The following is a 14,019-nucleotide window of genomic DNA, read 5'->3' as shown; positions in this document are numbered from 1 at the left end:
CATTACACTATGGATCCACATACCTTACTTTTATTTGCATAGATAACCACTGCAAATAACGAACTTTACAAATTGTATGTTGAATTGTTTTCAGAAGTTACATTGCTAATTTTTAAAACAGTTGTCTGTTGGCAAAAACATATATTATATGTACAGAAGTAGTTTTTTTTTGTACTTAAATGGTAGGGTATCTAAAATCACTAGAATTTAAAAAAAAAATGGATATCCAAAATTTTGACCCATTGCTTTTTCTTTTTGATGTTTAATTTTTCCTGTAATGTAATTTCCTGTCTTTTAGTTAAGATCTGTTTTTTTAATATAAATAAAACTAGTAAAGATATTGTCAAAAACATTTCTTTTATTTCACTCTTATGCTGTTTTTTTGCATAGTTACCTTGTTTGTTTAAACATGTTTCTAACTATTTTACTAAATTGTTTTTGTCCATGTCATAGAAGTTGTGAAGGCAACCTGTCTTCAACCATTGTTTTTACTTCATCTGTGTTAAACTGCTAACTGCTGAGAAACTCCTTCCAGTAGCGGAACAAGTGGTAATTGCTTGGTGCAAGATCTGGGCTGTATGCTGGTGGTCCATTTGCTGTTATCCAAAAAATCTGATTAACTCTAGAGTTTGAGCAACAAAATGAGGTCTTGCATTGTTATGCAGCAACAAAACTCCAGATGATAGTAAGCCACATTGCTTATGTTGTGTGGCACACCGAAGCTTTGTCAAGGTCTCGCAGTACGCAGCTCAGTTTATTGTTATTTTTGGCATAAAATAAGTAACAGGTCATCATGTCTATCATATTTCTTAATCAGCAGACTACTCAGATATTTGAAACATTTCAACTGCACAGTATGAACTGTACTTAGTAACGCTATGACTGCAAATTGCGTCTGCATTTGTGCAAGCCATGCTGGGAGCCAGGGTGCATGCACATTTTGACAGCACGCAAAATTTACATAGATTGGAATTTACTTAAAAAAAATAGCCCTCATATTTGTTGTTTTTTATTTTATTTCTTTAAAACTGTATCCTGATTAAACAAAATGCTTAAAAAAAAATTATCAAAAAGTGATTGTGGGTATAACTGCTGTTAAACATTAAGATTATGAAAGAAGTACTGCAGTTCATGCAGTGTGTTTTACCCAGGCCATTAGTGGATGTGGCAGCAATTCTGTAGTGTACTCTAATTTACAATCACAGAATTGCTAACATTTTTGTGTCTCACTTCTGCATTAATACAAAAACCATGTAACATATTTACAACCGTCTTTAAATAACCCATACTGATGTTTTGAGATAACAGTTTCATTATCATTTTATCCATCAAGGCTTTCAATCAAGGTTTTCTATCTCCTTTGGTATTATTTGTGGTAATCATTGGGACACTGATGTTGAAGATGATCAGATTCACATAAAAAGAAAGTTGTTTTTATATAAATTTTGAATTGCAGTGGTCATATTCGTATCGTAAATCAAGCAATTTTAGTTTTCAGCATGAAATAATTTTAGGCAGTTTTTTTTACAGTGGTGAACAAATTAATCTGAACACTGTATTTTTAACAGAAAATTTTATTTTTAAAAGAAAAAATGTTTAATAGTCAAACTTACTCAAATTTAATAGTTCTTGTCCTCAATTGGTTTTGATTATCCTCTAATCCTATTAATCCTCTTTGGCATTGATTCCAATAAGGTACAAGAATGATTTTTGATTTCTTCACCTCGAAACCAAACCTGTATCACTGAAATAATGAGGTCAGTTTTTTTGTGCTGCAGTTTATTTTGTTTTTAGTATGGCCTATAAATTTTCAATAGGATTCAGGCAGGGGTAGTTCCATGGCCACAATAGCATTCAATTTTTTGGCTTTTGAAGGACTCCTTTGCTTTCGTTGACGTGTGACATGGTGCAAGGTCGTGTTGGAAAATGAATTTTGGGTTCTTCTGCATAAGCGGGGCTATTTTTCTTTGGCATATGTTAATGTATTGGTCCGATTTCATCACCCATGTACAGGCATCATCTACATGAAGGGCCATACTCCTGGCCCTTCATGTGTAAAACATCCCCAAAACATCTTTTTGGCTGAGTGTTTGGGAGCTTATTGCAGGTGTGCTGGTAAGTAGTCTTCTCATTTAATGACTTACGAATGTTGGCTACTCTTTCCTCTTGGACAAAGAAATGAGTCTTGTCTGAAAAAATAACTTATTTCCACATTTCAATAGTCCATTCTTTATGCTCCTTTTCCCATTGAAGTCTTTTTGACTTCATAACCTGGGTCAGTAACTGCTTTTTTTTAGGTTTCCAAGTAGTCCTTCCCACTGCCAACAATCTTCTATGAACTTTCATATCAGAAACATTAGTCCCACTGGCTCCCATGTCCTTATTAAGGTCAACAGTCAACAGCTGACAATCGTGGATTAATTTTGCTTTTTCTTATTAGTAATTGATCCTGTGTAGGCGTGATTTTATTTCTCCATCCACATTTTCTTCCTCTTTGGAGAGACAGAACCAATTTTCCTAAACTTTTTCAAGATTTCATTTATAGTACCTAACCCCACACTGCATTCACTAGCAATTTGTCTTTGAGTCATTTGTGTATGTTGGGACAGAGCAATCATTTTTTATTGCTTTGTGGGGTTTTATCCATTGTGCCAACTAGAAACTAATAACAAACTTATAACAGAAACTCACAAAAACTAATGGACAGTGAATTATAAAAGCACAAAAACCACTAATTCTGTTTGTATATGAACTAACAACATAACCTGAAACACTAAACAGCAAGCAGTCTGCCTCGGAATGAGAATTCCCTACAGCAGAACAAATATTCCCTTCGTTTGGATTAATTTGTTCAGTAATGTAATTTATTTTATCACATTTATTATACAATTCGTTTTGAGGATACAACTATATTTTTTATCATGATTTTTTCATGTATTATAATTTTTTTTTTTAATTTAATGAACTTAATGTGATTATCTTTAACTATCTAAATTGATTTTATTTATGTGAAAATCCCTCTTTCATTGCTACTTATGTAGCAGTGACTACCATGGACATCAGTTAAGGAGGACATTAGGTTTAAGCTACTGCATCACAACCAAGCACAAGTTAATAATTGTGATCTTTGAAAATGCTGATTTGATGCATGAAAATGTTGCAAGGAGATGTCAATTGTCACATGAAATGGGTAAAAGTAGATGAATGAATGATTCTGCCATTAGACGATGAATTATTTATTTAGCAGCAGCTCTATCGTGATGGTTGTCATTATATTTGTTACAAATATAAAATATTTTTATGAAAAAAAAAAATAGATTTGTATTTTGCATAATTAGGATTGGAATGGTTGACTATCATTTTTTTCCTGTTGCAGGGAAACCATCTTATTGGCTATTTTTCTAAAGAAAAGCACTGTCAACAAAAGTATAATGTTTCATGTATTATGACAATGCCTCAGTATCAACGCCACGGGTATGGTAGGTTTCTCATTCACTTCAGTTACTTATTATCCAAGAAGGAAGGCCAACCTGGTACGCCAGAAAAACCACTGTCAGACTTGGGAAGAGTATCATATCATGCATATTGGAAATCTATTATCTTGGAGTATCTTCACAATCACCGTGATGAGGAATTTTCAATTGAAGCTCTCAGTCATGAAACTGGTAAATATGTACATCAACGTTGTATAAAAATGGGTTTTATTGATTGTACAAAGATTATCTTTTTTGTAATTTTAAAATTATATTCATATAGCAATTTGATCTGAAGTCCAGTTTGGGATTTTTTTTTGTAACCCGGAGAATCTTAAAAAATATTTTCTTTTTATGTCATTTATTACTCCTACATTCCAGTTAAAAACAATTTCATTTTTTTCTTGTATTAAATTGTGATCATCTTAAAAGTTATAATAAAATTGTTAATACCATAAAAATGTTCATACCTAACAATGTACATTACCTCAGAATTGAGATAAAAGAAATAAAAAAAGGATTGGAATAAAAAACATGGTTCTCTATAAAACACGAACTAATGTTCTAGGATTAATTGCTAATTATACTTCTAAATAATGAAAGTAGATGTTTATAATTAAAAGATACAGTAGTTATGTTAGAAAAACAGCACATTAGGGTCAGAGTTCATTGTTTTCATAGAAGTACATACATACTAATGATTTGTTAATTGAAACAAACTTGAGTGTAAAATTTATGTCTTTTATTAAATTGTGCAACCCCTTTAATTCCTAATGAAAATTTTGTGGCAAAGTTGAAAAAATAATAAAATGCCCGATGTATACTGAGGCTTATTGTTTTAGGTTGACTTTGTTATAAAGCTACCTATTGTAATGGGTACCATGATTCGACTCCTGGAAAATTTTGACATGGAATTGTGGGAGCTTTTTCGAAAAAACAAATAACATTCATATTAAGTAAAATACCAAATTCATTTAAAGTTCCTACTATTCTTTGGATAAGGGTCTAAAACTTATCTAAATAAAGTTTTTGATATCACCAACCATTGGCTTAGGGGATGGAAAAAAATGGGGTTTCGAAGACAAAAAATTACTTCCCTTAATAGGCTTAGTATCAAATCGGTTTAATGTGGTCGTTAGTCCTGTAAACATTACCTAAAATTTTTGTCTATAACAATTTTTGATATGACCAGCCCTTATGCCTAGGGAGACCAAAATGTTGCTGAAATTGTAAGAAGATGGGGCTTGTCATATGCTAAACATGTAAAACTTTTTCCATATGCAACCATTGTTGTACTGAGTAAATTTGAAGTTTTTCTTAACTTTGAGGTGGAAATGGAAATCTTTTTTATCCCCTACTTAGCAGCGGTGAAATCTATCTCCGCCTTCCCGTGTGCTGAAAGGGATTTTTTTACTTTAGAAATTGAGTAAATTTTATTGATACAGCATTGATTTTTTCAGTTTGAAAATGATTATCCAGTTTAATTTTGTACAGGGTGATTCAAAGAAACGGGAAATTTTGAAAGTTGTGTTGGTAGCTGTAGGCGATCGGTACCACTTGATAAGTGGCGCCAGCCTCTCTAACCTAACCTGCCATTTAGTTGTCATGGATCCTTGGAGTGTTGCGCAATGTGGATTTGCTATCAAAGAAAATTACAAAAACAATGACAGTGTGGAGGGAGCGTGTAGAGAATTACACCGTCATTTTAATCTGGGACGGCACGACCGTGTTCCTTCAGCACATGCAGTTAAAACATGGATATCTAATTTTGAGGAAACTGGTTCAGCAATGAAAAAGAAACGTCCAGGCCGTGAGCGAACCGTACATACACCACACAATGTTCAAGCTTTACAAGATGCTTTCACACGAAGTCCACATCGGTCAATCCATTGTTTCTCAGCATCTTTACAATTGCATAGTTCAAGTGTTCGAAGAATGTTAGTGAAGGACTTGCAATACCATCCATACAAGTTGCAGATCGTCCAGGAACTGAAACCGAACAATGCAGTTGTGCGAGCACAATTCTGTAATGTAATGCTTCAGAACATAAATGATAAAGAAGAGTTTATTCACGAACTGTGGATGTCAGACGAATCGCATTTCCACATCAGTAGATCTGTTAACAAGCAAAATTTCAGATACTGGGCACAAGAAAATCCTACGCAGCTACACCAGAGTCCATTGCACAGCCAGAAAGTGACAGTGTGGTGTGCTATGTCATCTTACGGTGTTATAGGCCCTTATTTTTTTGAGGATGACAACGGTCTTGCAATTACAGTGACGTCGGCTCGTTACGTTGCCATGCGTGAAACCTTTGGAACAACAAAAGAGATTTCCACCAATTCTTAACACAACCTGGTTTCAACAAGATGGAGCAACGTCACATACTGCACGAATATCGATGGCAGCTGTACGCCGATTGTTTGGACAACGTGTCATTTCACGAAATGGTGACATTAGATGGCCTCCCAGATCGCCTGATCTTTCAGTTTGCGATTACTTTTTGTGTAGTCACCTTAAAAGCAAAGTGTTCCACAGTAGACCTGCTACAACGGAAGAACTGAAAGCAAAGATCCGAGAAGCAATTGCGGAAATTCCAGTTGAGATGTTACGTCAAACCATGAACAATTTAACAAAGAGACTTCGTGAGTGTTTACGTAGAAGAGGAGGTCACCTGCAACATGTCATCTTTACAAAATAAACTAAAATGTATGTATCCTAAAATGGCAACATTTGTACAATTACATGAATTAAAATTAATTTTCTAAAAAAATTTTTCATTAACGTTATTTAATTTTTTAAATTTCCCGTTTCTTTGACATGTTGAATGAAGAAAATAATTTTTCACACAAATTTAATTCAGATTGAACTTCCATTTTTACTAATTTAGAGTGAAGTTATGCTGTAAATACATGTGACAGATAAAAAGTAGCACACACACCCTTTTCAATTACTATGATTTTTATCGAAAGCCTCTACCACCTGTTAATCCTCAGACACTTATCAGCATCTAAGCCAAGTTGGTACATTATTTAATTTAAAGTTGTATGTCAGTTCAGCAAATTTACTGTTGTTAATAACTACTGGGAAAAAGAAATATTAATTTTTGAAGATTTTTACACAAGAAGAAAAGTTTTTCATGTTTCATGCATATGTGATGATTGCTTAAAGCCAGTAATAATAATATTAATAATTTTATAAATGTGAAGTACAAGTAGTTAAAACAAGCATGTTTTTCTTAATAAGTTAACAATAAAGATTAAATGTGCCAAATAGGTTTAAAAAAAAAATCAATGAATAATTTTACTAGCCAGTTTTAACAAATGGCATATTTAATAGAGTAACATACAAATTAATTTAACATTACAACTCTTGAGATTTTAGATTTAGGACTAAGTAAGAGAAAACAGTCTGTTGTGTTTTTTCTTTTATAATGTACCTAGCTTAACATATCTTTCTAGGTTGTTGTTTCGTAAAGAAAAAAAAAGCATTAAAGAGGATTTTGTATAAGTTCCTGGTATTTGTTAAAATTTCTCAGGAATTATTCCATTTATATTAATGACCTTAATTCATCAGGTTGGGTTACTACTTTAACCCAATAACAACCTTCTAAAATAAATAGATTTTCAGAGAAAAGTAATTTGCTAGTCAGTAATTATCAGTTATTGATGTTATTTATTTATCAAATATTATTAATAAAGTTTATCATGTGTTTTTTTTCTAAAATATATTAAAATATGAAGTAATTTATTCCAATTATTTATTACTATCATAATTTTGTATTAAATTTTTAAAGATTTTTTTGAGATGCTGATAAGAAAGAAATGACGAAGTTTTGAAATTTTCTGATGTTTTGTAATTTCTTAGGCTATTTTTTTACCCCTGGTCTAAGTTATTGCTTAATCAGGAGATTTTCAAAGCAAAAATCTTTTACTTAGAAGAGCATCTTTAATGATGAAGGGTTGCTAACAGAGTATTTTTAATCCATTACTATTTTACTCTCAGTATGAATAATCTGAAAAATGCTTGAAAAATATTTTTCTTGCAGGTTTGTTCAGTCACGATATATCATCAACACTAGAAATGCTTGGAATGGTTTGTGAGGGTCCTAATGGAGAAGTTCAGTTAACAGTAGATTGGGATGTTGTGGATGCTCATATGAAACGTATTGCCAAAAGTAAGACTCGCATTGAAATTGATCCAGAATGTCTACGGTGGACACCTCTCATTTCATCCATAGCTAATCCATTCCGCGAACAGTTAAACACAGTAAGAAAACTAGAAAATCATATTTCTTCATTTTACCTATAACTATTATTAACTAACTCTGAATTGTTAACTAGAAAATCATATTTCTTCATTTTACCTATAACTATTATTAACTAACTCTGAATTGTTAACTAGAAAATCATATTTCTTCATTTTTCCTATAACTATTATTAACTAACTCTGAATTATTGTCTTTATTCTTTTAAGTTTCATTTATTTGTAAACCTAGGAATAAGTTTGACCGAATTGTTGGGGAAAATAAAAGTATCTAAAATTCATTTACGTATAAATTGTATGTTTTTTACAGTATTACAGTTATGTCATATGAAATATGTTACAGTACACAAAGTTGAATATTCAGAATGTTATAAAGAAATGTTCATATTGCTAATCATAATTTAATTTATAACAAATTTCAATTATCGCTTTACTTTGAATTGAGAAAGTTATGTAATTTAAATATGAAACATTTTGTAACTTGCCTTTAATGTTTCTGTGGTTTTCGTTTAGAATGAAGAAGAATCGGAAGAAAAAGAAGATAATAAAGAAAATGAAATGGAAGGAAAGAAATTTATTGAAGATCATACAGAAATAAAATTTGATACAGTTTCTCAGAGAATTATTGGTAGACCTAATGCTATGGTCGATAATGTTCTATTAAACAAGAGGAAAGGTTTTGTTGGTGTAAAGAGAGGCAAACGAAGAGGTCGTGGTCGATGGCGTGGTACAGTCGGCAGACCACCTCGGTCAGATGTCTCTCGAATATCATCTGTTAATAATGTGCAGAAGGTCAGCATGGTAAATGAATTTGATTCTGATGATGCTTCAGTTCCTGCTGTTCAGAAAAAACGAACAGCCAAACAAAGGTAATTATTAAAGTTCACCCAGTCATTGTACTTATTATTTAATTTTAGTGGTTTAAACCTTTCGTTTTAATCAGATTGGTTATAACTTTATTCTTGTAACATATCCATGCACTGCTTGCAATAAAAATCCTGGTTTCCCCCTATAAATAAACATGATTTAAAGTTTTGAAGTGTATATTTTTGCCTTGAAAATCATTAAAAACTTTTTTTTAAAAACATACGTATTTCATTTAGCAGTTTGCCATTATTGATTATTTATTATTTGATGGAATTCTTTTTCTCAAGCAATGCTTTTTATTAGTAGGTGTATAATTATTAATAATCGTTTTCGTGATTTATGTTGAATAAACTGTACATATTTGATCTTTAAAGAAACTTTGCAACTATTAATAAGCATTTCCTATCATGATTAATAAAAATGCAAACAAAAGAAGTTAAAATGCTTTTTGTTTGGAACTTTTATTTGAAAACATTTTTAATATCTAATAATAATTAAAAAAATGTTTTGTATGATGTCTTCTTCATTTAAAAAAAAATATTGTTGATGGTCTGTAGTATTCAACAATACATGCTTTCTAAGCAAAAATTCAACCTTCTACTTTTAATTGAACTCAGTTTTCTTGTAACATTCCTTTTGAATTATTAACTATTCCATTTGAATTTTAATATTCCTTACAATTATATTTCAATCATATCAAACTATTCATCATGTTCTTTTCACACTTACATTAAAACCTTAAAAATAAATGAAAGTGAATTGCTTAAGCTGTAAGATATATTAAGTACTAATTGTGAATTATAATGTAAAGTAAAACTTCCAGTGTTTTGGTTAAGCGGTATTAATTTTAAAAAAAAGAAGAAAAAGTTATCTGTTCTCTGCAAATTGTTGCATAAATTGTAAGATCCTTGTACACACAATGCACGCAACATTTTTTGAGATGAAAACAGTTGGAGAGACATTGGTTGAACAATCTCATCTAAATCTATTGAGTAATGCTCAGGTGCTGGGTGGCATTTTCTGTTCCTGAAATGTGCCTGTTTCAAAAGTGTATGTGGAACAGCTAAATAATGCATTAATGAAAGAAAAAGAAGTTAGTAATGTAATATTTTTATTTTAGTGTAATGTAAGAAAGTTCATTATTTCTACAGAATGAGAATTTCATTTGCTGCTGATGTAATTGAATTGTGAATTTTGAGAAAATAATATTATTGACTACATATAATTGTTAATACTTTCTTTATTTTCAGTGTAATTGGTATTAAAAAATAATTTGGATATCTTCAGTAATTTTTAAATTATGTTTCAACAAATAACAGAGAACCATATATTTTTCTTCTGTGTTGATTTTAGACTTGTCTTAATTTAAATTCAGAAAGATCTTTTTGTTATTACTTATTTCATAATTTGCTATCCTATTGGTCACTCTGTTCCCTTCTTCAGTTAAATCTTTGATATCATATTGAAACTGCTACATTTGTGTCTTAATAATTTATTGAATTTTTTCCATTTTTTTTTCAGAATGTTATCCGAATTTTTTTGTAAGAGACGTGAAAATAAGTCGATTGGTGGTTTACAGTCTAAAGATGAAGTATCATGTGGTGTAGAGAGATTAGCCAAGAAAAGAAAAGGTGAACCAGTAACAGCTGTTGAATTAAAGAGAGCCAGAATGAGTAATATTAAGCGTAATAATCTCTTACTAAAGCCGAGTCGACTAACATCTGTGCTAACAGCCCCTCGAATTGGGAAGAATCAAATGGCTGTTAAAATGGTTAGTAAATACTTTATTGTTATTTTCTTGCTGAGAATAAATTAAAGATACCTTAAACACAGCTCTTTTTTAGAACAGCTAAAAATTGCCCTTGAATGAATAAAAAGTCAGTATTTTTGGTTTTATTCTTTAATAAATTAAATTTTGAAAAAGGTCGAAATTAAGTTATGGTTAAATTTTTATTTGAGATTCAGTGCTGGTTTAAGGACAGATTCGTCATCTGTGATATGTATAGTTTTTACCTAAAAACTATAGGTACATGGTGGTACTTGTGCATCTGCCCATTAGATTTTATTAGTGTTATGATTTTTAAACTGCGAATTTCTGTGTGGGTATTGCTGTAACTTATTGATTGAAAATATTTATTTTATTAAATAATTACACTGATAAACATAATTTTGTTTCCTAACATGCGATACGTGATTTTAATTTGTTTTGTGATGCTGAAAACTAATATGCACTCGGAATATTTCTATCACTCGCCATTTTTGAAAAATTTTTAATTTTAACGTAAGGATTTTTTCATTTTTCAATGTTAAGTTAACATTTTAGGTTCCTATATTGTATTTTGTTAGATCATTTTTTATTGTTTAACTTTGTTAACATAATTTGTAAGCTATAGATAAACAATTCTAGACAAATAATTAAATCATATCATAGTCACATATTATGACATCATATCTAATACTGAAGAGTGAGCCTTCATGGACAAGATTAATCATGTCTGGGCAGCTCAAAACATGTAGCTGAAAATATAGCTCTGTTGTTTGTATTAAGCACTGGATTTAGGAATGAATTAATTTTGTTCAGTCTTTGTTCAATCTTAAGTTTTTTAATAGTGCAGTATCATAATGCCTCAAAATTATATAAATGATGTGGGTGCCTTTTGTTATGTATGTGGTGAGTTTACCGTAAAATCAAATAGAAAAAACATTACACCTTTAATTAAAAAAGCATATCATTTGTAATTTCAGTATAAAATTTGTGATCAGGCTAAGACGTGGGCTCCTCATATAGTGTGTACAAATTGTTCTGTATATTTAAGAAAATGGCTGAAAGGTACACGGAAAGCATTGCCATTTGGTGTACCTATGGTTTGGCGTGAACCAAAGGATCATGTAACTGATTGCTACTTTTGTTTAATAAGTGTGTCTGGGATTTCTAAAAAATCTAAACATACTGTAAAATATCGTTCATTGCAATTTGCAATCTGGTCTGTACCTCACAGTGAAATTATTCCAGTTCCTGAGCCACTTGTGAATATATGTTTTGAAAGCAGTGATGAAGAATCAGGCAGTACTGAAGAAGACAACAGTGATTTTGATTTTGAATTATCTTTCAATAAGGCACACCTTATATCACAAGGTGAATTAAATGACTTGGTTAGGGATTTATATTTATCAAAGAATCAAGCAGAACTGTTAGGAGAAAGACTGCAAGGTTGGAATTTACTTCAAAAAATACAAAACTTTCGGGCTTTCGAAGCCGACAAAAAGAACTTTCTCAGCAATTTATTAATGAAAATAATTTGATTTATTGCATAAGTATTGATGAACTTATGTTGCACTTAGGACAAGTTTATAAACCTAAGGACTGGCCGTTTTATATATTCATCCAAGTATAGTTTAAAAGTGGTTCTACTACTCAACGGTAACAAATTTCCTTTGATACCAATCGCTTATGGTATTAATTTGAAAGAGACATATACAATGTGATGAAAGACGTTCTTGAAAAAATAAATTATAAAAAACGTAGCTGGAGCTTATGTGGTGATTTGAAAGTTATAACAATTTGTTAAGCATGCAGTTAGGCTATACTAAGTACATGTGTTTTCTTTGCGAATGGGACAGCCGAGCTAGGGATAAACATTCTGTTATCAAAGAGTGGAAAAACGAAACAATTTAACTTCAAATGGGAAAAATATTATTCATGACCCCTTAGTTAAACCTAAAAAAATATTTTTACCCCCTCTCAAAGTCTTAATAACGCCGCTTAATAAAAGTCTTTGTGTGGCCGGAGATGTTTGTTGTAAAAGCAGTGAAGAAGGATAGTTCCAGATTTTTGTTAGTTAGGCAGAAATTTCCAAATGTAAGTGAAGGAAAATTAAAGAAGGAATATTTGTTGGTCCTTAAATAAAAGAGTTGGTCAAAGATAATGTATTTAACTCGGTGTTAAATAATGTAGAAGTGCAGGCCGTGGGCTTCATTTAAAGACGTTTGCAAAACTTTTCTCAGAAAACAAAAATCCTACGATTACCTTGATATTGTTAATCAACTTCTTACTTCATACAGAGCTATGGGATGTCATATGTCTTTGAAAATCCATTTCCTCTAGTCACATCTGGATTTTTCCCCGTACAGCCTCGGAGATGTAAGTGATAAACACGGTGAACGTTTCCATCAAGACATTTCGGTAATGTATAGCCATTGTAAAGGGGAATGGAATACTAACATGCTAGCTGATTACTGATGGATATTATTTGGGATGTACCTGAGGCTATTTATAAAAGAAAATTCATGGAAAATTATTTTACAGATTTTAACTATATTTTCAAAAAAAATTTATTTACTGTAATGAATGCATAAAAGCAATTCAAGATATCGTATCACACTTAGAGAAACATTACTAAATTTTTTTGTCTATCAGTGTTGTGAATTTTTGTGACAGTGTTAAAAGATCTACGTGCATGTTATAATTCAGCTTTCCTTGAATTTTTTGTGACCAAATTATTAGCAACTAAGTTTTTATTTTATAATTTTCTCCCTTATATTTTTTGTTTCTTTTTCCAAACATTCATCTGATTTTTGTAGATAGTTGACATAATTACTTCACTATGTAATTAAACTTTATTTTGAATACTGTGCTAATAAATGCATTATGTTTTCGAGGTCTGTAAATAAAGTAATGAGACTGTTTCAGAAAAACTTTTTATTTACAATCCAGTTATACATGAACTGTCACTTTCAAAATAGTTCCCTTGGGAAGCCACGCAATGCTTCCAATGGTTTTCCCACTCTTCATAGCAGTGTTGGGAACTCAGAAACTGAAGTATCCTTCAGATGGTCGGTTACATTTTTAAAAATGTTTTCTACACTTCCAAAAGGGTGTCCGTTGAGGTTTTTTTTTTTAGTCTGGAATTAGAAAAAGTCGCAGGGATTCAAGTCAGATGAATAAGGTGTTTGAGGAACTACAGGAATGTTTTTCTTTGCCAAAAACTCATTGATAGTACAGTGTGACAAGGTGCATTGTCATGATGTGCAGCATCCAGTTGTGTTTGATGGCTGGTCTCACATGGGCAGCTCTTTTCCGTAGTCTTTCAAGAATTTCTTGGTAAACATATTGACTTACAGTCTGTCCTGTAGGCAAAAACTCCTTATGGACAATGCCAATACTATCGAAGAAAGAAATTTGCATAGTTATGATTTTTGATTTGCTCATTTTTGCTTTTTTGGGACAATGGTGAGTTTGAAGTGTGCCACTCCCTGTTGTGGCGTTTTGTTTCTGGGTCATACTCAAATATCCAAGATTCATCACCAGTAATAACATTTTTTTGAAATCAGGATCAGTTTCAATTCACCCTAGAAGATTGCGGCACACTTCCACCCTATTGTTTTTCTATTCAACAGTAAGGTTTCTTGGTAC

At 31.4% G+C, this 14,019-nt stretch overlaps 1 protein-coding gene across 5 annotated transcripts in view; it reads left to right on the top strand.

Moving 5' to 3' along the window:
• enok (histone acetyltransferase enoki mushroom) overlaps positions 1-14,019 on the top strand; it is a 150,828-nt gene that overhangs the window by 78,090 nt on the left and 58,719 nt on the right. For all 5 annotated transcript variants that reach the window (XM_075382531.1, XM_075382530.1, XM_075382527.1 and 2 more), the window contains exons 10-13: positions 3,377-3,665; positions 7,522-7,742; positions 8,253-8,608; positions 10,128-10,377. In XM_075382531.1, coding sequence (XP_075238646.1) covers positions 3,377-3,665; positions 7,522-7,742; positions 8,253-8,608; positions 10,128-10,377 — 1,116 coding nt within the window. The remainder of the gene's footprint in view (positions 1-3,376; positions 3,666-7,521; positions 7,743-8,252; positions 8,609-10,127; positions 10,378-14,019) is intronic.

Source organism: Lycorma delicatula, chromosome 1, assembly GCF_047948215.1.
Source record: "Lycorma delicatula isolate Av1 chromosome 1, ASM4794821v1, whole genome shotgun sequence".
NCBI classification, from domain to species: domain Eukaryota; kingdom Metazoa; phylum Arthropoda; class Insecta; order Hemiptera; family Fulgoridae; genus Lycorma; species Lycorma delicatula.
This window is presented reverse-complemented; position numbering and strand designations above follow the sequence as displayed.